The 21,172-nt window shown below is 47.6% G+C and overlaps 6 protein-coding genes across 6 annotated transcripts; 3 read left to right on the top strand and 3 right to left on the bottom strand.

The window, feature by feature from the left end:
• Positions 1 to 411: 411 nt before the first annotated feature.
• On the bottom strand, positions 412 to 992 carry COCCADRAFT_6938 (uncharacterized protein; the record flags this gene model as incomplete). Its single annotated transcript, XM_007716366.1, has 3 exons — positions 412 to 593; positions 649 to 831; positions 887 to 992. 3 exons carry the CDS (start codon positions 990 to 992, stop codon positions 412 to 414), a joined length of 471 nt encoding a protein of 156 aa, XP_007714556.1.
• A 4,203-nt stretch (positions 993 to 5,195) lies between these two features.
• On the top strand, positions 5,196 to 7,799 carry COCCADRAFT_6937 (uncharacterized protein; the record flags this gene model as incomplete). Its single annotated transcript, XM_007716365.1, has 2 exons — positions 5,196 to 7,341; positions 7,408 to 7,799. The coding sequence occupies 2 exons, from the start codon at positions 5,196 to 5,198 to the stop codon at positions 7,797 to 7,799; spliced, it is 2,538 nt and encodes an 845-aa protein (XP_007714555.1).
• A 2,285-nt stretch (positions 7,800 to 10,084) lies between these two features.
• COCCADRAFT_102102 (uncharacterized protein) lies at positions 10,085 to 10,324 on the top strand (the record flags this gene model as incomplete). The annotated part of the gene is made up of 1 exon (XM_007716381.1): positions 10,085 to 10,324. The coding sequence occupies one exon, from the start codon at positions 10,085 to 10,087 to the stop codon at positions 10,322 to 10,324; it is 240 nt and encodes a 79-aa protein (XP_007714571.1).
• A 114-nt stretch (positions 10,325 to 10,438) lies between these two features.
• Positions 10,439 to 12,200, top strand: COCCADRAFT_6936 (uncharacterized protein; the record flags this gene model as incomplete). The annotated part of the gene is made up of 2 exons (XM_007716364.1): positions 10,439 to 10,850; positions 10,903 to 12,200. 2 exons carry the CDS (start codon positions 10,439 to 10,441, stop codon positions 12,198 to 12,200), a joined length of 1,710 nt encoding a protein of 569 aa, XP_007714554.1.
• Positions 12,201 to 14,275: 2,075 nt separating this feature from the next.
• On the bottom strand, positions 14,276 to 15,112 carry COCCADRAFT_102053 (uncharacterized protein; the record flags this gene model as incomplete). The annotated part of the gene is made up of 1 exon (XM_007716380.1): positions 14,276 to 15,112. One exon carries the CDS (start codon positions 15,110 to 15,112, stop codon positions 14,276 to 14,278), a length of 837 nt encoding a protein of 278 aa, XP_007714570.1.
• Positions 15,113 to 19,110: 3,998 nt separating this feature from the next.
• Positions 19,111 to 20,956, bottom strand: COCCADRAFT_6934 (uncharacterized protein; the record flags this gene model as incomplete). Its single annotated transcript, XM_007716363.1, has 3 exons — positions 19,111 to 20,303; positions 20,351 to 20,851; positions 20,902 to 20,956. The coding sequence occupies 3 exons, from the start codon at positions 20,954 to 20,956 to the stop codon at positions 19,111 to 19,113; spliced, it is 1,749 nt and encodes a 582-aa protein (XP_007714553.1).
• Between the last annotated feature and the right edge of the window lie 216 nt (positions 20,957 to 21,172).

Genomic DNA, 21,172 nt, shown 5'->3' with positions numbered 1-21,172 from the left:
TCCCATTCGGGTGTCAGTTCGATATGTACTCGAACTGTTACACCTTTAGCTCGCAGTCGCGTTAGGGGCGCGTTCTAGCGCGTCGCTATCGAATTATTATTTAAGAGACGTTATATATCTCTGCAGTACGTTTCACACTTTAAACACGTTAGAATTTAATATTAAAAAGAGTAAGTTAAATATCTAATTTATTAGAAATTGATTGGGTACTGCGTGGTTGAGACATGTCGCGTTATAGTGTTGACGGTAGCGCGCTGATGGGGAGGTGGCCGCTCACTTGGGGTGGCCGCTCACCTGTGAACCACGTTAGATAGAAGTATAGTGATATAATTTTTAGCTATGATATAGCTGTGTTATCTTATATTGTACTACGTATCGTTCTTATCTTTTTGTGGTTCATCACTCAGCTATCTACATATTGCGGTTGTCGACGTCGCAGTTCGTTGTCCCACGCCAGTCATTAAAGTTTTGCTGGAAAAAGTCGAGGTACAGGTCATGTCCGTGCGAACCCTCGAATGTCGTGATGTCGGCTTTGAAGGAGCCATCAGGTTCAGAGTAGCAAGCTTTGTTGTTGATGTTTGGCTTGCCGTTACCTACAGTACGAGTTAGCATCAATCATCCAATATTGGTTGGAAACGACAATCTTACCTTGAAGGATAGCGCAGAAGAGATTGAGAAGATCCCGACGTCGGTTGTCTGGGCCGGCTTCAAGGCGTACACCATATCGGCGGAAGCCGCCAGATGGCCAGTTATTGTACCAATTGGCTCGAATCCAACAGTCCGCTCGCTTCTCAACATTCTCAACATTCTCGATTCGCGCGGGATCAGCGGCTGGCTTGGTCAGTATTGCTGAAGTTGGTGAAAATGTGTGGTCTGGAAAGCTTACTGCGAACTTCAATGTCTGCTCTTTCTGTAGACTCCGGGATTGCTACAGCAGCGGCCAACAAGGGCGAAAGAAGGCATGCAATAACAGCGACAGAGGGGGTCTTCATGTTGGCTGATTTGTTGGGAAGTCTTGAAACTAAGGAAGTTTATGAAGCTTTACAAGTGAGTTGGTCAGTTGGTGAGTGGTGAGGATTCAAACTTACAACGTCGAGGGTATGATACTTATACTTCGAGTCGATAGGTACGTCGCGCAGGTAGCTATTTCGGGCGTAGCATTACTCCTGCAACTGTAATATAGTAACTGGAGGCCGGACCCTTTACCTGAATGTATGTTTAGGCGGCCTCGTTCCCTTAGGCAGCCTGCAGATACGGTACAGTGAGAATTAAGGCACTCTCTTGTCACTTGATATAGCAAAGATATTTTTCTGATTCTAATGGCTCCAAAGCAATTGTGGGTATAAACTACAAAGGGCGAGCAAGATAGGTATCATTCCTCAAAACTGCCAGATAGGCCTATGACTGTCAATGATGATTATCATCAATGGTGGTTAGAATATCTGCGTTAGATCAGATTCAGCCGGTATTGGTGTTGCATTGGCAAGGCCTCCAATGTGGTCGTAAACCCCAAGCTCATTATTGCGTTTCGGGAATTAAGGATTTTTCTGTGCTTGATGGAATTCAACCCTGGCTTACTCCTGGTCGTTTTTGTGGGGTATTCAGGCCTTCCTTTTCCCTATATCAGATGTCTTAATGCTGGAAGTCACTGGAAAGTGATGCAAGGACCCCTTAAATTTTGTGGAGCTGCCAATCATAACCGAAAAGCAGCAGCGAAGGGAGAACATAGCTGCTATTTCTCTACAGAGTAGATTCCCTTTGCCTTTGCTGCATCAGCAAACTCATAATGTAAGCATGTTCGTCACGCCGCCAGACATACCTAGCACAGCAGCTATGGACCTGCTGTATCCAGACTCTGCCAGGTAAAGCTTGGTGGATAGGACATCCACACAGGCACAACGGATAACACGGCGCCTTCTTAGGCGTGCACTTCAACATCCTTTGCCGGTGTTGGTTTAGTGTCTTCTAGGCCCATACATACCAAGTCAGGATACGGCCCTACTCCTATTGTAACACGGTGCATGTTTCCGTTGCCAATGAGCGTACTTACATAGGTGTATGTAAAAACATAGTCCAGCACCGATCACATAGTGCACCTAGTCTTTCCACTATCATCCAAACTCGTACCATACACTCCATGTGTGGCTGTCGCCGCTGCTTCCCCCACGCAGGGCGGGGCCGTGCCGCGCCGCTGCGCCACGCCAGCTGCGGTAGCGCCTCCATCAATAACCCGCACTAGCCCATTCCGTACTTTCCTATGCTAGTTCTTAACCAGGAAGTCGTTGCGGACCAATCGCATCTCCAATCTTTGTATTGCCTAAGCATATAAGCAGGCGTGCCTGCCAGCTACTCGTCTGCAAAATAGTCTGTATTTATAACGCTCAAATAGTTGCGAGTTCGATATGACGCTTGAAGGCACAGCACGCTCCCCACCAAACTTGGCACTGCAATACCTACAGCCTTGATAAAAGCCTCTCATTGGAGCTTAGGTCCTAACCAAAAAGTTCAATGTACAGTGATTGCAGAAGGGAACTTGTAATTCAATCAACCATCCCACGGTGGCACCTAGTCCAAGCACCTTGCGCGCTACGCACCATCCAACTGATCCATAGTTTTTATCTCAATGGATCGTTGTCGGGTATGTTGTAGAAGAATTGTGAACAGGATAATTCTATTCGGGTCGTCTATTAGATGTAGCATCGTTGGCCTCAGCTAATGAGATTCAGGGATGAGATATGCATCAAACCCGGCCACAAAGTTTGAAGGTGAGACTTGAGGAACCAAGGTACTTTATCATGAAGAAAGATTTTTAGGCATTTATGACAAGCTGTGCACGCTAGACATTGAAACTATGGTGCCAAGTTGAGCCTGGCTTGGCTGTTGCGGGATCTATCGACTGGTCGTCCCAAGCAAACTCCTCCTTTGAAACATTCTGCTGTTGGATCTGAGCCTTATCTTTGGTGACGTTGTGTTCGATTCGGAGTAGTTGGCAACTGTCTTGAGTGGTTGAGAAAAAGGTTCAAATTGCCTGCCTTGTCTAAAAAGAAGAACACATTAAGAGGAAAACTCCTGCCTGTCCCGACGTTTACCTGCTCTTCCAAATGATTTGATGCAATAGCTTCTACGTCAACTCTCCATTTTCAGTAAGAGGATCTTTGATACGCACGATGTATTAGTCATTGGAATAGGTTTGATGAAGACATTGTAAGATGTCTTGGCCTCCGCGGACGCGCCTTCATCGCAAACGAATACACGAAAATTGTCTCTTGGACAGTCAAGTGCGCAAGCATCTATCTTATTTCAAATCCTCTTGCCAGCAAGCGACAAGGACATCGGCATTTGGGACATGGCCGCCCATGATCATAAGCTTTGTCGTGTGTGGTAAGCGAAACGCTAGAGCTTGAAATACATACGGCAACCCATCTAATACCACGCAAAAAATTAGATCACGGCACACAATGGCGCGATAGGTTGAGCGCGCTCAAACAGAGCATTTTAGTAGCGTACAGAATTCAGGTCGACACAGGGGGCGGCGTCTTTCTGAGTGAGTGACAATCCTTTCTCAGTCAACTTTAATTCACAAATGTCAGATATTTGAAACAATAGCTGATGTAACAGTCTCGCCATCTTGTATTGAAAAGTGCACTGTGTAAGACGTAAAGCTACGTTGCCTGTTGAATCTGTAGTTGCAAGGCACAAATGTACTATAGAATGCAGTAACCTTAATACCTATCTTGGTAGTCATAGTGAGCATCATGAGGACGGCTACGAACTCGGGCATAACACTTTGATTTTCAACCAAGATATATTCAAGGCTGGACGAATCCCATAATCGACGAACTAGAGAGTGACTTGTATGTTCGGCTGTATCATGCTCTTTAATAAGCGTCAGTCAGCCTCGTTTTCGATAAGCATATACAAGTTCCAGAGGGCAATGATTCAAGATCCTTATATGTCGAATTTGGGGGAATAAGTAACTTTTGCTTATGCTTTGATGAGATCTGGCGCAAGTAAGCAATCATGATTTCGTCTTCTTGATCATAATAGGCCACACCCTCTTGTTCTTTTATTCAAAATTCTATTCAAGTTAGGCCCCTGACAATTGTCTACCTATAGTTTACTGGTGTATATGCTAAAATTTATCTTTACTCCCCTTCAACCTCGTCTGTGGTTTGGTTCTACGTTTGTTTCTCTCCTAGAGTTGAGCTCTACATGAAGGCAGCTATGTATTTACCGATGGGAACGCGGGGCTGGATCTAACGCATTAATACGCGCGTCCATCAATTCACGGACTATGCTCGGGATTTGAGATATGAAGAGGCTTACAACCATGCAAGAAGGCGTAGTGCGATTGATTCTGAGCTTGAGAGATGTCTGACTGCACAGCATCAAGCTAGAGCCTTACCATCTCACACAAGACGGCTGGGCTATATGTAAGCACCAATCATCATGTTGCAGGCGCTGGAGCCAAGAACCCTAATTACGACTTGGACAATCTCGGTAGCAGAAAATGAGTTGGGTAGAAGCCAGAGGATAGGGAATGTCAGTCCTGGTATCATCTTTCCATTCTCACAAAAGGTCCCGAACAAAATCAATATTTCATTTTGCTCACCAAGGCCATCTAAACTTCTTGTGATTATCAATTATACTCAAGGCACAGTGGTTGGACAAAACTCAAAATCTCGGTGATTAATCCTGGTAACAAACACTTCCTTTATCCAGTGCAATATAGTAGTTTTAGAGTGTGATCTATTTTTGAACCCGATCACAGAGCTTGACTCAGTATATGGTCAGTAAAGTCTTCTTCTGAACTACTGGACTCTAAGGGTCGATTTACGACATGCGTCGTTGTCTGCTCTTAATCTTGAAGGTAGTTTGGATATTAAGGTGGACGAAGACATTGATGATATTAGGCTTCCTTCGTTGCTCAATTAAAGCTATCCTTTCGCCGCTGTACTGTTACAATACATCGCTTCGTAACTGCACAGCTCAATTGTGATCAAGCCGCTGGACGATTGGATGTCGCCCCACCACCCCGGATTTCCCCAGCGCACGTGGCACGTTCACATGCCTCGGCTCAAACACAGCAGGCGTCATGGCACGCACATGCAAGGTACACCACCTTCAACCACCCGACGCGATCTTCCCACTCCACGAAGTGCAAATCGTCCTGGAAAGGATGTTCACGGCCAACCATGGCCGCACAATCTACTTTACGGAAACCTCATGACCCGCTCTTAGCCCTCTACGACCACTATGCCACTCTTCTCAAGTCTCGCGTCCGGGGTGCATCCAAGCTTACCAAGCTATTGTCCACTATCACCCTCCTCTTCACCATCATAGGCACTGGCTATGGAGGCCAGCGACTATACAAAAGCCGACGCGCAGAAAAGGAGACAGGCCGGCGGCTTTTGAGGCGCAATTCGGGGCTGAAGAACAAAGATGGCTCCAGGACAATCTACGTGCCCAATCGCGACTCTACATCCAAAGTCGTCATACATCCCACTAAGCAGACAACCTTTGATGCCCATCGCAGGCTCTTTCTTCAACCTCCACGCGCAGCGCGCATGGCCGACACACATCCAAACGACCCACAAGCACCGCCTCCACAGACCAAGCCTGGCCTGAACCTCGCGTTTCTGCATCAGTTCCTCAGCTTGCTGAATATCATGATACCAAGGTGGAATAGCAAGGAGACGGGTCTATTGGTCAGCCATAGCGTGTTCCTCATGCTACGGACGTACCTTTCCTTGGTTGTAGCCCGGCTTGATGGCGAGATCGTGCGAGATCTTGTTGCAGGCAACGGCAAGGCATTTCTTTGGGGCATTGTTAAGTGGCTAGGCGTTGGGACCTTTTCATCTTACACCAACGCCATGATAAAGTTCCTGCAGAGCAAGGTGTCCATTGCTTTCCGCACCCGGCTGACGCGATATATTCACGATCTTTATCTGAACGACCATCTCAACTACTACAAGCTACAGAATCTGGATGGAGGCGTAGGACTCGCCGATCAGTACATTACGCAAGATTTGACCTTGTTCTGTGCCAGTGCTGCATCACTGTATTCCAGCCTGGGCAAGCCGTTTGTTGATCTTTGTGTCTTCAATTATCAACTCTACAAGTCTCTGGGGCCATTAGCCTTGACGGGGCTGCTCAGCAACTACTTCTTGACAGCGACGGTTTTGAGAAAACTCTCACCACCCTTTGGTAAACTCAAAGCAGTAGAAGGACGAAGAGAAGGCGAGTTCCGGGCTCTCCATTCGAGACTCATTGCAAATGCAGAGGAAGTCGCCTTCTATGGCGGTGACGAAATGGAAAAGCATTTTCTCGAGCGTGGCTTCAAGGACCTCAAGCACTGGATGGAGGGCATCTACAGCCTGAAGATCAGATACAATATGCTTGAAGATTTTGTGTTGAAATATTCTTGGTCGGCGTTTGGGTACCTAATCACATCTCTCCCAGTCTTCTTGCCAGCCTGGGGCGGCCTGGGCAGTGCGCCAGAGGTCCCGGGGAGCGAGCGTACAGAACGCGAGCGAAGTCGCATGAAGGATTTTATCACGAACAAGCGACTTATGTTGTCACTCGCAGACGCTGGTGGCCGAATGATGTACAGCATCAAGGATTTGTCCGAACTCGCAGGTTATACCTCGCGCGTTTACACACTTATTAGCACGCTTCATCGCGTCCACGCTGACGCATACTACCCCCTTCCAGGCACACGCCCAGAGCTTTACTCGGTCTCTGACATCCAAGGCACGGTACACAAAGGCTTTGATGGCATTCGCCTTGAACACGTGCCCATTGTTGCGCCAGCTTTGCATCCAAGAGGAGGTGAAGAGTTACTCGAATCGCTTTCTTTCATTGTGCACTCTGGCGAACATCTTCTCATCACTGGCCCCAATGGTTGCGGTAAGAGTGCTGTCGCGCGTATCGTCGCCGGCCTATGGCCTGCATATCGGGGCCTCGTCAGCCGCCCACGCACTATTGGCGTAGACGGCATCATGTTCTTACCTCAACGGCCATATCTATCCACTGGCACGCTCCGTGACCAAGTCATCTACCCACACACCGACGCTGACATGAAGGATGCTGGGCGCCGCGACCTTGAGCTCTCCCAGATCCTAGAAGAAGCTAAGCTGGGCTACTTGCCCGATCGCGAAGGCGGCTGGGACACCAAGAAGGTGTGGAAAGATGTTTTCAGCGGTGGAGAGAAGCAGCGCATGGGTCTCGCTAGGTTGTTGTATCACGAACCACGCTACGCCTTCATCGATGAGGGCACAAGTGCTGTTAGCAGCGATGTCGAGGGTCTACTGTATGAACGCGCAAAGGCAAAGGGAATCAGTAAGTTAACCAGACTTGTTCTTCTTTCCAAAACTTTCCACCTGGTTTACTGACTCTCCAATCTAGCTCTTATCACTATATCTACTCGCGCTAGCTTAAAGCGTTACCACACCTTCACCCTCACCCTCGGCATGGGGGAGCATGGCGACGAATGGGAGTTCCAGCGTATTGGCACACAGTCTGAGAAGTCGAGCGTAGAAAAGGAACTAGCGGAGCTCAGGGAGCGCTTAGCTAAGGTCGAGGGTTGGAAGAAGAGGAGAGAGGAGATTGAGGCCGAGTTGAATAGGGTGTGGGTTGAGAATGAGAATGGTGAAGATGGAGAGAGGGAGGAATTGGCGCCGCCGCCATATCTAGAGAAGGAAGAGCAAGATGTATTAGAGAATGAGGTCACTGAGTTGAACATGGGAGATAATCTGGGCGAGGAGAATGTGACGGGGGTTTCTGGTGATGGTATGTAATCTGGAGCGGAAGTGAAGGGATGCGGTGGAAACGTTTGGTTTAGGCATGCGTAGAAATCAGTTTGCTGATTGAAAACATACTTGTATTCTTACGTTACTAGAGCCTTGTCCTCATCTTTGTAGTTGTCTGTGAGACGGCTTTTGTGCGTCTTTCACGTCTTCGCATGCAAACAATCATGCGAAACAGTTGGTAGCTTGATATTTCTACACACCTCCACTCGCAGTCGTTGCGGCTCGGCTGAATTCTACATGAATTGGTCAAATAATGAGAATCTGCAATTCTTTGAACGGTCGACATCGTTCTGCTACAACTTTAGTGGTGTTTCATGAAGGCTATTGTGTTGGGCGCAGACTCCGCCCCACAACGTGACCACGTAGTCTTTCTTGCAGCGTCTACTTATGGCATGTAAATACGCATACACGTAGCGCGCTTTTAATGCATCAATCCGCATCGCAAGATGAAATGCACGTGGTGATCTGCTGCAGAAGTCTGCACAGACTGTATTGCGACAGTACACTAGTGAGTCGGAAAATGACGATCGTCCCGCTGTTCAACAACTTCACGATTTGGGTGATCACACGTAAGGCTAGTTCTATTATTGAATCTCTCGACTGAACCCATGCCTGGTTAGATGCCAACCAAGGCGCATTGATAAGATCATACACCTGGTTTTCACATCTCAAACTTGCCCCTGGTATTCGTGACGTAGAGTCCCTACCCCTTGACTCTGGGGCTGCCGCGGTCAGCTTGACAGTCAAGGGGCTACCTGACACTTTTTGAACTACTCGTCAAAGTCCTACAAACACCTTTCCCTGGATCACAGGGTCTTCTTTCGACACCGCTCCGGGTACACGTATTTAGATGGCTTTTGCACCCAAGGGAGAGGCAAACCGACTGGCTCATTTCTTGTAATAAACCGATAGCTGAATTATCATGTCGGGTATAGGAAGGGTGCGGAAAAAGTACATCTATCAGCTGGGAAGTGGTATATGTGTGAAATGATCGGCAATTGATGATACGAGGCGGGTACATGATACCGAAGCAATAACAGAATTGCTATGTTACCAAGCTTGAAGAGGGAAAAACTTTGATTGACTGGGGCAAGAAGAAGTAGACGGTAGAGCAGGTTTCGCAAGTCCTTGCACCTGTACCTTCACATTATAGGACCTGGTGATAAGGGGGGGTCAATCATGCTTTGGTATCCGGAACCAAAGATTGCCGCTTACATATGCAGCCCTTGCGAAGATCTTTATGTAGGTACGAGTGTACATGGTAGATACTGGATGCGCAGTTAGTGCTCCACACTTGGACGACTGAAAGGACCCTGATGCCTGAACCCTTGCGATCTGGACCCTGCCATTGGTGAGGGTCCTGTGGCGAACCTGATACTAAGGACAAATTTATCAGGGTCAGTGCAGAAGTATCGAATAGAACTAGCCCAGTGTTCACCTTTCAGTGCTTATCCACATCTTGGATGTATCTACTACGTACTTGGATACCTTCGTTACCAGCCACTGTTGGCACAGTGCAGTGTAGTACATCTTAAGCACAAACGCAAGCTGACGAGCTGACGAGCTGACGAGCTGGACAGACACATACTGACCCTTGCAACAAGCCATCTTTTTCGCCTGAGCACGGCAGAGCATGGCCTTGTACGCTGAAGGTCGAGTAAGTTGAGCGTGAGCGAAGTAAAATGACGTGCTGGCTGTCAAGTCCTCGCCGAATAGAGGTAGCAACGAGGGCGTTATGCGCGCAGTCGCCTTCGGCACTTGGGCTGCGCAGGTCGATCCTTTGTACGCGAGCCAACGAGAGGCGTTCTGGAGCGGTTTGGGCTGCGAGGCTGGAAACACGATGGGCGGTGGTGGTGGAGAATGCAACCGAGATCAGCTTGAAGGATGCGGCAAGCGAGGTTTGTCCCCGAGTGGCGCTAGCGGCGTGTTGAGGCCGCTGATTGGCCCCCCAGGCCATGCATCGCGTGGCTCAGGGTCGATGCGACGTTTAGACGGTCCGACTTGACATGTTCGATACTTTGCCCTCTCCACAAAAGGCCCGTCTCATCACAGCACTCTGCCGCCCGGTGCATTCGTATGTGCGTACGTGCGATGCTTGGGAGATTGATCTCACCAACTAAGTACAGAGTACGAGCCGCAAGCTGTGGCAGGCCAGTCAGCCCTACCTCCATACGATTATGACGTCAGGAACTAGAGAAGAGCATGGGTGAATTGCGGACCGAACCTCGACATTGCTGCTGCTGCTACGGGTGACGATGATGATGACGATGATGATGATAACAGCAGCCTGCTCCATCTGCGCAAGTCTACAAGGGCTGTTTCCTTGTGTGGTGAGGTGGTGCTGTTCAGGTACAGAGTCTGAGACGCTAGTCAGCTGGTCCTGTCCAATGGGAATTTCTGCCTCACCGAGGTATCAAGCCCCAGCCATCGACGCCCGATCCAGGAGTCCAGGTCGCCATGCCCAAGTTGTGAAGATCACTCCTTTTTGGATGCATCCCTGTACAAATCCGTAGCAATGATAATGCTGCTGGCCAAGTCGACCCATTCTCGACTTCAAACATCATCATTATCACGGCCAGCGTAGACGACGACCAATTTCACCCGCTTGGGGGGAATCACTGGAGGAAATGGCTTGCCCAAATGGTTCCGTACCATTGCTGTTGCCGTGGACCAACCATTCAGTCTCCGCTGATGGTGCAATCTTTTCCAAAGGCATCTCGTTCGCCATTGGCACTCCTCCTCAGCTCTTTTCTTTAACCCCTTCGACAACTTTGGACAATGCTTTCGTCAACAGCGTAACAGAGTGTGGATCGGCCACGAACAGCAGTTGCATTGGCCAACTAGGCGGCATCTACAATAGTGCAGCCTCAACTTCGTTTGCCCAGGTCGACTACGCAGCGTGGCCAGGGAGCAGAGAGTCCGTAAACATGGCATCCGGAAATTCGCACATCTTCTTTACCGATGCTGCAGCCTTTGGCCCAAAGAACGCCACCAATAAGTTCCCCGCCTTCCCTATGTATACCAACAGTTCCACAGACAGTGAGTAATCCAGGTAGAGATGCTCAACGGGTACAACACTAACATACATGAGCAACCGTGGATTCTTTCACAGAGTATGATCCAGGGTTCCGAGCAACTCTGCCTTTGGGAATGGATTCCAGCTTTTTGAACTTCCTTGTCGATTCAGGTCAGGCTTCGTCACGGACGTACGGGTTGTGGGTTGGCTCAGAATCAGAAGACGCGCCACAGCCCGGCTTGCTGATAGTTGGCGGGTATGACGAAAGTCGACTCAAAAGCCCTGCAACCAAATTTCCTATGTTTTCAGATTGCCCTACATGCGCTGTACTCACTGCAATCACTTACGACGTCGGTGGTACCAGTACCACGCTTTTCGAAGACGCCAAGGATACACTTACTGTATACCTCGATCCCTTCTCCTCCGATATCAGATTCCCACAAGCAATGTTGAACAAACTCGCAGCTGCTGAAAAGACGGCTGTTTGGAACGAGACATCACGCCATTTCGAGCTCCCTACTAGTCCTGCCCCTGCAGGCACAATTACCATTACGGTATCCGACATGGGCAGTCCCGCCGGCGATGCATCGAAGCCTTCGGTCGCTTCATACAAGACTGTAATTCCAGCATCCGAGCTTTACTACCGACCCCGAGCATACAATTCCGCGGGAGTGTTCGAAGTGAACAACGCAACAGTATTCAACATGGCTGTAACAAATCAAACAGAATCTGTGACTGTAGGAGTTCTGGGATTTCCTTTCTTCACCCAGAACTACCTTATTGTCGATCCCGATGCTGCAAACTACGAACTCGCACCAGCTGTCGTTGCAGCGGCCGATCCCATGGGCACGGATGCCAAGGTAAAGCGAGTATGTCGCGTACTCCCCGGTACCAAGCAGTCATCACAAACAGCAGCTCTAGCAGGAGCGGTTGTAGGATCCGTGATTGGCACCCTCTTCCTCGTCACCCTGGCCTGGTACATACGCAGGCGAAGAAAGCACACGAAAACTCTAAGTGAGACAAGTCAGAGACCGGTCATTCACCGTTTAGGTGCACAAGAATCAGAAGAGAGTAAGTCTCTCGAGTTGCCACGCCAAGGACTACCCCCGCCGCCACAGCCGGCGGCTGCTGCTGCTTCTTCCACACTAGAAACTGGCGGTATTACATTTCCCTCGCCGCCCTTTGGTCGCAAGAAAAGCGCGCGCAACGGAAATCAAGAGGATCCCCGGAGAGGATTAGTTCATGATACCTTCAAGAGAGTAGATGAAGTAAACGATGGCAGACTTCTGGATGAAAGACCATTGGGACTGAGTGAGACGATTCATTCACGTGGGACCCTACCGAGATTGGCCGCAGAGCACACTGTTGAATAATGTGAACATTGAGATCGGTACTTGTATCCGGGAGGCTACTTTCCCTAACCTATTCTTTCAGTCATGTGTTATTATACCTAAAGGCGGAAAACTACCATTGCGCGATTTGCGCCAGTCCACATCAGCTAGACTTGATTTCCTTCAAAGCTAGTTCTTATATACATACTATCACTAATCTCTCCCTTTCATCCATTTCCGCTACTAGTAACATGATCTTTAACAAGAGACTCATTGTCTGCTAAAGGCTTGCGTACAATGTATTCCTACATACTCAGATGCGATGAATTTATCAAATTAATATTATAGGGAATAAGTAACGCTACTGCTCCTTACTTTATCGTGTAGTATTCTACAATTCACTATAAATGCATGCAAATTAGAACTCGGCTAACATGGCTTCTATGCTAATCTTTTACGGTCCTGAAGTAGGAAAATCAACTTTGCTTAACAATGCTAATTGGCCGACTGCATCACCGGCGAAATTTCTCAGCCGAAAATGAGACTAACGTCTCTCGAGGCGTTAGGGAACACCAGTTTGTATCCACGGTCTTTGTTGGAAGTTGGCACAATCTTTTCAGGGATTTTCCTATGAGATGGTCTAGGGGTTTGCACGGTACACGGCTCCTTATGACAAAATGCAAATCGAGGCCGATAGTTGCTTATAGTGTCATTTTGACATTAGAAATGCACTGGATAACTCCTTGGCTCTAAATAAAGTCTCGTATTCACAACACTTATGCAATCATACGGGAAGCCCGTATTCCAATACATTACTGGATTGCTTCTGTTCCTTAACTATATGGAATTTAAAGTAAGTTGTATGAAGATACTAACGAGAGCTCTAAGTTAAAAATAGAACAGTCCGTTAAGCAGCACATGGTATGGCGGGCCTAGACCCCGACTGTTAGGGCGGGAGGCTGCGAAATGGTTAGTAGTTTAAATAAGATCCATCTTCACTCATAGAAAACAAACGCCAGGAACTAAACACTAGCCCGGAATCCAAAAATCTCTCAAGGATCCTTCTAGAAATTTAGTTTCGTCTGAATGCTATATACAAAATTGTGTCTACCCGCGTTTGTTTCTATTATGCAACCTTCGCACTATCCAAGGTACAAACCAGCTAATCAAAGATGATCCTCTAGAATTAACCTCTGTTTTTTATCTTATAGTTGAGACCGAATAGTTCTGTACACTAGAGATAGGAGTGAAACAAGAGTAGAAGCGACTTATGTTACTAAATTTACCAGACAAGCCACCACGGAACTACTCAGCCCAACGGAGAACTCCTCTTCTTTATATTACTAGGGTTGATTCCTGCTAAAAGGATAGAGAGTAGATTTTCAATCACTGACGTGGAAAACGAGAAGTGCCCATTGAAAGCAACATTTCTCTTATTCGTCTTTCCTTCTCCTCTCCTTAGCATAGATTTCTATGGGCCATCGTTTGTTTTGTTTTGCTTCTCTAACTCTCCCTCAACTAAGGATTTCTTCTATCTACTATCAATTACTAAAATGGTTTTTGTTTGCGATGTACTAAAGGCTACAGATTAACGCATACCTGTAGTACCCTGATGGATTTGGAGGAAATGATAGTAACGCTTATTGGAGATTATTCAAACACATATTCTGGTGTAACAGCAGCTTCATAGTAAATGAGCTTAGGAACCTGAGCTACTAAGATTGCATAGCACTACCTCACTCTCTAGACACTCCAGGAAATAATCGCAATCATATTTTTCGCCAGCGACGCTGTTCTTACATACGTACTACCACGAAAAGCTTAAGATACTTAATTGTGTTTGTAAGAAAGTTCGCATAAAGGAAAGTATAGCTAGATTTGAGAGCGGATCATCTGTAGATATGGGAATGCTCTCATTATCTGACAATGATTTGATGCATACGGAATTTACACTTAACATAATAAGACCAGGGCTGTATTTGAATATCATCCAACAAATACAACGGACAAGCATACACACTCAGCGGCTATAATAATCGTCACGAGACTGAACCCAGTAACCCAAAACGAGATTGAGACACTTTTTTCTAAACAAAACAATACTGCAATGAACCTCATTACCTATTCCCAAACCGCACCTCCCCACCGAGTCTTTTAACTTCATCCAGAGCACTATCCCTCTGCGCCTCCAAGTCCTTGATGTAATCGATTGCCACTGCCAGCACTGCGCTTTTGCTTATCCTCGCACCGCCCATGACATTATCCGAATCGGCTCGAAGCAAGGACGGAACAGCTCGACGTAGCCGCTCCAACTCCGTGTTAAGCTTCTCCCTATACTTGCGTTCGACTTCTGTATGTGGTATGCATTGCGGCCGCTCGACCTTTTTTGAAACGATGCTTGCTGGGACCTTGGAGGCTGCTGGTGGGAGCCGGGGGCGGCCTCGCTTGCGTCTTGTAGGCTCGGACTTGACGTGTATAAAGGTTCGAGAACAGGTCGAAGGTGACGGAAGACGTGATTGCGTTGCTATTTGGGGTGAGATGGCTGGAGATGAGGGACTGCTACTGCAGGTGTGTATCGAGTCGGCGGTGTGATGAGTTTCCATTATTTCAGCATCGTGAGCATGTTTTCCGTATGCTAGATCCCCAGAGTTGAAGTTTGGCCATGTTTTCAGATGGCTATCGCTCACTGCGAATGCGGAGTTGGTTATTGGATTTGTACCAGGGAATGTGCTAGGTGATGGACTGTCCCAAGGGCCGATTACGTCCAGCGGTTTCGTCATCGAATAGGAGTGTGGGTTGTCATCGAAAAAGGAGTCCCTGAAGTAATCAGAGGCATATGTGTAAGAGTCTGCAAAGTACAAGTCTGGCTCTCTGTGCGAAAGGTAAGACTCGCTGTCAGGGGAGTAATGTGTATAGGCGTTGCGAGGGCCTCCGTGCAAGCTCGAGAAGTCCATAGTGTGATTCGTTTTCGAAATAGAAGGCTTTGATGCTTTGTTACTTTCTTGCACCAGACACACCTGGGTCATTTAGAGGAAATGATCTATACCAACAGATATACTAAAATCTCGCCGACTCTTCAGCTTTGTCCTTGGCAAATGCGGTCAGCCCTATATTCAACCAGAATCGGATCCGCCAACGCGCACCTGTGGAGCAATTAATGGCCGATGCATGACATATTGCAAAAAAAATGAAACATAGGGTTATTGCGACCGTTGCATCGCCTATGTTCTAGACCGCTCGGAGCGAAGCGAAACGAGCGGAGAAGCTCTCACGTGCAAAACTCCAGTCGCTCAGCCGCAGAGGATGCGGCCTGATAAGATTACCCCGTAAGCTCCTCTGCCATGACGATATTCGCCACTGAGCGGTCAACAAATTTGGCATTACTCATACAAAATGACTTCAATTGTCTTTTGTGATATTTATTTGAGATAGAGTAGTTTTGACTTGCACCTGATGACCCTCTGGATTGCATAGTGAAGATGATGCAATGCTGCGCAATTGTGCATTGCTCGCCGTTCGATGTGCGGGGGGATTTTGAGTGTTTGGCCATGCATATTCCGCCCAATGGTAACGAGCAGCGAGTGGGTCATTGGGTTAGGGGGATCCAACCAAATGAGTATAGTATTCTTTACTTCGCCGAACAGTACAGCTGCTGCACTCGTCACCGCCTCCAGAAGACATGCTAAAAAAGATGCCTTTCAACACACAGTTGAGCAGCTCGAACCCTCATATCGCTTGTGGCTGAGTGCACTTTGCCTGCACGTGGGCTATTGTAAGAATGCATGGCATAATCTGCATCTAAATTACCCTGCAGATACTTTCCGTCTTTCGGTTACATCAGAGGTGACATACAGTAGGATTTACGAAGACTTTCTCGGACTTCAGTTCCAACTTGGACCAGTCTTGACAACATGTACCTGTTATTCACACCTAGCGATTGCAAGGTAAAGTGATGTCTCTTCTACCTGATGTGATACGTGAGTTTACTTAGCGCTCAACTAGCTTGTTTATGAGAGATGATATTATGAAAAAAGGCTTTCACTACTTCCACATCCCATGCGCTTCGCAGAAGGGCCGCTCTTGTTTTGCTCCAAAGATCAATTGTCCAAGCACTCTCATGGGAAAGACCCTCGAGACGTTAGGTGGGGCCGAACATCTTCGGCATGGATGCAACATACTGAGAAACAAATGTAACAATGTGTCCACCTTTTCCACTAAACTACAATCGCTATACGCCGCAATAAGCACTGTACCATAATTAGAAGAGTGGCTCCCAGAGCAAAATCAGCCACAAAAGTCTTACAAGTAGAAATTTGGCCGACGGTCCTATCAGGATCTCCGATGCATGTTCTTATGCATTTTTCAGCCGCTTGGGCAATGCCATGTGTCTGTGCCTCGACTGCCAAGCTCGTTCGTGTCATCAACACTGGCAACTATAATACATCCTTCGAGAACATAGAGCCACTGGATACAACATGCCACTTGCATTATCCTACAAAAAAATGAGCATATATCTGATCAACACTTTGAGCACTCCCACTACTCTCATATGGTCACTCATGAGTGCTAACATCCTTTAGCTAGCTGTTCATTTTCCAGAGATTTTCCAGAAATTTTCCAGAAATCCAGCATCAGTCTTGCTAAGATATTGGTTTTCTAGAAGGAAACGATACATATCTATCCGATACCTGTGGACATTGGCCGCTCATAAAGCTTATTAGACTACAAAAGTCGTTGCTTTGAAGCCTTATCCTAGGTATCAAGCCACTGATAGGAGCACGAATCAAATAAGGAACGAACTCGATGACTTTGTAGGAGACGAAGCGGGCCTCAAGGCTCCCTGAGCTTGCACTGAACAATGTAGCCTAATTGTCAGAGGCTTTAGAACAGCAGATTCAATCTGTGGTGCTACTAGAAGAACAAAAAGCCCTGTGTGGCTAGGTGGGTTGTGATCGTCAACACCAAATATAGAAACTGAGGCGCTGGACGCGAGCTTCATTCCACATGCGTCTCGAGCACCATGAACATCATTCTGAACTACTCAATCTCTCTTTCCCGACGAAGCTCAACACCTCTTCTCTTTATCAGGTACATCGCATTTTTACATCTTCTGTCTAATCTTGGGCAATACTTGCTTAGTCTGGCATAGCTATGCAATATTGCCTAACCAGTCCCCTACTCCTACGTTGCCCCATGAGGCTACTGTCAACATGTTTTGCCTCAGTCCTCAAAAAAACTCAGAATATCGTTGGCGCAGTATTAAAATTTACCGTTTACCTATGCTTTAACCCATTTTAACTCAAAACAACGGTTGTTAGCTGCATCATTACCATGACAAAATACATTCATCTTATCTTTTTCACTAGTTCCTCAAGTCACCTAGTGGTACTCAGAATGAATATCTCTAATATGTTTCCTGGGACTGTAATAGAAAGACTATGGCAACTCCTATAACAATTTTCTCGTCGCTCAAGAATTTGATAAATGCACTCAATGCGGTGCGCCCGACGGGTACTTCCTCGTTGGACTGAGAATCCCTCATATGGGTTTGTGTTTCTGGCATTCACAGTAAGACTAGAAAAGTGAAAAACAACGATATCAAGTATGCGGGAATAGGCAGCCACAAGGAATGTGGAAAGTAGCGCATGCGGTCGAAGGGGCAATCATATTTGTGATCAGCGAAGCTGTGAAGACATGATAGAAAGATCCACTCCTGTAAGTGATATGAGTAAGACTTTGGACAAATGCTGCAATAATCCAGATACCTTGTCTCACATGTTGAAAGATCAGAAGCCATGGTATGGTAAGGAGTAATGGCAAGGTTAGGGCCGCCTCCAATTAGGCGAAATGTAGATGAAGTCCGTATTGTCACGAGTATTATCCTGTCCTACAAACTGCCAATATCAAAAGTTATTTGCGTAGCATTGGGGGAGACGGGAGAATCGAACAAACAAGGTAGATGCAGGCCATTTGGCAAACGATACCAGATGCAGCCAGCGCGAAAGGGCCTCTCCGACCTTTGCGATCAGCTAGAGAGCCATAGAAGGATCCGAAAAGGATAATTGCAATGTGTGTGCATTGAAAAGGCAGATAGGGATGGATGAAGTACCTGGCACTGTATCCAACAGATTGAGAAAACCTCGTAGATGCGCGAGTTTGGACTGAATGATAGGCATCTTAAACATGCTCTCCTCGATGTCGTCAACGTCTGGGTCATCAAAATAGTACTGAGAAAAGACGACATTCTCCAATAACCGAGTAGTTGGTGCCCTTTGCACACTTTCTGCAAGCTTCAAGAATCCGATCAGAAGGATAACGAATATTAGCTTCGGCGAATGGGCTGTCCATTGCTCGATAAGCACATTGAAGCGACGGAGAAATTGGAGCAAACGCATCGTGAAGTGAGTATGTGCAAGCAGGGTACCATGTAATTGCTAGAAGTCCTTGTGAAATGGGTGTCTCGCGCATGGCCAGCGATGAGCACATGAAACGATTGTCGACGTCACATAGCAAACTCCACACTCTAGAAGCAACTTTTGAATGGCAATATATATGGCAGTGTATCATGGTAGACTACTGTCTCACCAACAAGGCATTATCTACACCACAGGAAGCGTCGGATCCGGATGCGGCGTTTGAAAGCCCGATATTTCGCTGGGATAGGTAGGTATGGTCACCTATTGCCATCGAGTATTATAAATCCCACTCTTTTCGTCACTTCTTCACTCACGTCCTTTGACACAAAGATCAACATAAGGAAAGGGGGAAAAACACATCAAAAACATATAACAACAGGGATATCGCAGTGGTCACCCGTCTGGCTACTAGTCCCACGCTTACTACTCATCAACGGCGCTTCTCACAGAGTAAACAACAACCTTACTAACATGCATCCAAACAAGACACGAACTATCCAATTCCCTGTACATCAAACATGACAATCATACCAACACTACCTATGCACCACAACACCCGCCCCATCACCCATTCCCCTTATCTTGCCCTCGACCACACGCTCCGCAAGTCCCAAGTCGGTACAAATCTCATCAAAGCAATGCATGCCATCCAGGAACTTGAGTAAAGGCAGGCCGCTCGTGTCGCGCTCATCAATGATCCCGCTATTATGCAGAAGCTGATGGTGAGCGTCATCGGTTTTAGGCGCGCCAAGGTGGTGCGGACTCGATTGTTGTTGCTGTTGGAGGTGCTGAGGCGTGATGGATGCGATGCTGGGTTTGTGGATGGAGAAGGACGGGTGATGATGGTGGTGGATACTAGGCTGAGAAGCATAGTGGATGCGGTCGGTGCCGCGGATGGTGGTGGTGTCCGAGTCGCGGAGGTTGGCGAGAGAAGTGGCTGTGCTTGTTTGTAGGCTGGTCGGGGGTGCGGGTGGGAGAGTAGACGATGTCGCGATTGCGTATTTGTGTACGCGGTAGAGGAAGCCTTTGATGACGCCAAAGGTGATGAGACGGCGCACGTCGATGCCAGAGAGGAGGTCCAGATTCTCCAGTACCCAGTTCTTTAGCGTTAAGCCCTGGCGCAGTGAAGTGTATAGTGTAATCAGGGTCTCATGGCTGGTCTGTATGGCTTTTTCCTCTTCCTCTTCTTTCTTCTGTGCTGCAATGTGGGCATCGAATTCCGAAATCTTGAGCGTAGACCCTACCGCTTCGCTGAGCTGTGATGCAGAAGAAGAAGAGATGGAACTGCGCCCGTCTTGGCTCAGATCTGTAGACTCGCTATCCATCCAGACGGATTTCGCGTTAGGTCCCAGCTTCATCCTCGGCACCCTGACATAGCGCATACATTCGTCCTTTACCTCTGCATCTACAATGAAACCACCGATCTCTGCTGTCGGTGCATAGATTGCCCCAAAACTGAAAATATCCAGCAATACCAGACATCCATAATATACCAAATGCTGGATCGCTTTCCGTGTCAACGAGAGATCAGTATCTGCAAGTTGTGCAATGTGCGCTATCGAGTTGATGCCGTTGATATATGGGAGGATCCGGTTTAGTGTAAGATCTGATGATACGGGTTGTTGTAGACTTGATAGGGAGATTGTGAGCAATGGGACTTGGTGGGCGAGGATGGGTGGTGGAGGGGGCCGTGTAGGAAATAACTTCAGGTTGATCGTGTTGGAGTCGTCTAGCACTTGATCAACACATTGTTCTTCATGAGCACAAAAAACCTACCAATTGGTATCATGCATTCGGCATAGTTATTCAGATCCTCCAGCACCATTTCACACAGCGCATACACTTTGCTTCCACCACCTACTCCAAATCCATAAACACCATTGTCTAGGCCTGCGTCGATAGTACCTCCATCATCGTCCCAGACGCCAACCTCTTCTTTGCTCAGAAATCCACCTTGTTCTTCCAATCCCCTTAGCAGCCGTCCCAGCTTTCGCGCCACTTCCCCATAGCACGCCCAGTCGCGTTCGTTCTCGCCAATCACAATAGCAAAGTTGAAGATGAATTCATTCCTACTGTATTTACCTTCTCGTATGCAGACTGGATAGCCAATAACGCGGTGGTGATTTACGCAAAAGGTGAGCAGGCGGTCGCAGAACTGCTGTGTGGGTATGAGATACTGGGTGACAGAGGAGAAGGGAAACAGTGGTGTAGTCAAGGCGGAGGGTAGGGTAGAGGGTATTATGGCTCCCGGAGGGACTTGGTGGAGTACGCGGTTCCCTTGGAGCGGAGTTAGCGCAGGTCCTCAAACGGCTTCCAGAGATGCGTACCCTTTTCATGGTGGAAGCGCGTATAGAAAATGGCTTTTATTGCGCGCGTCGGCATTGCAGGGTTTAGGCTACGCTACCTGATGGTACTGGGAACTACATACTGAGTCTAAGGTTGCAGAGTCGCGATGCGGGGAGTTTGCGACAAGCTGGCAGTGGTTCGGCGGTCTGTGCTTCATGGATCAATGTCCATGCCAAGACATTTCGTTTTTCTGGCAATACTGCGCCCACCATTCGCTGGACATGGCATACCTTACGGCAGGATTGTAAAGAC

Source organism: Bipolaris zeicola (genome assembly GCF_000523435.1).
Source record: "Bipolaris zeicola 26-R-13 unplaced genomic scaffold scaffold_137, whole genome shotgun sequence".
NCBI lineage: Eukaryota > Fungi > Ascomycota > Dothideomycetes > Pleosporales > Pleosporaceae > Bipolaris > Bipolaris zeicola.
Note: the sequence above shows the minus strand (reverse complement) of the source record. Positions and strands in the feature narration are given on the sequence as shown.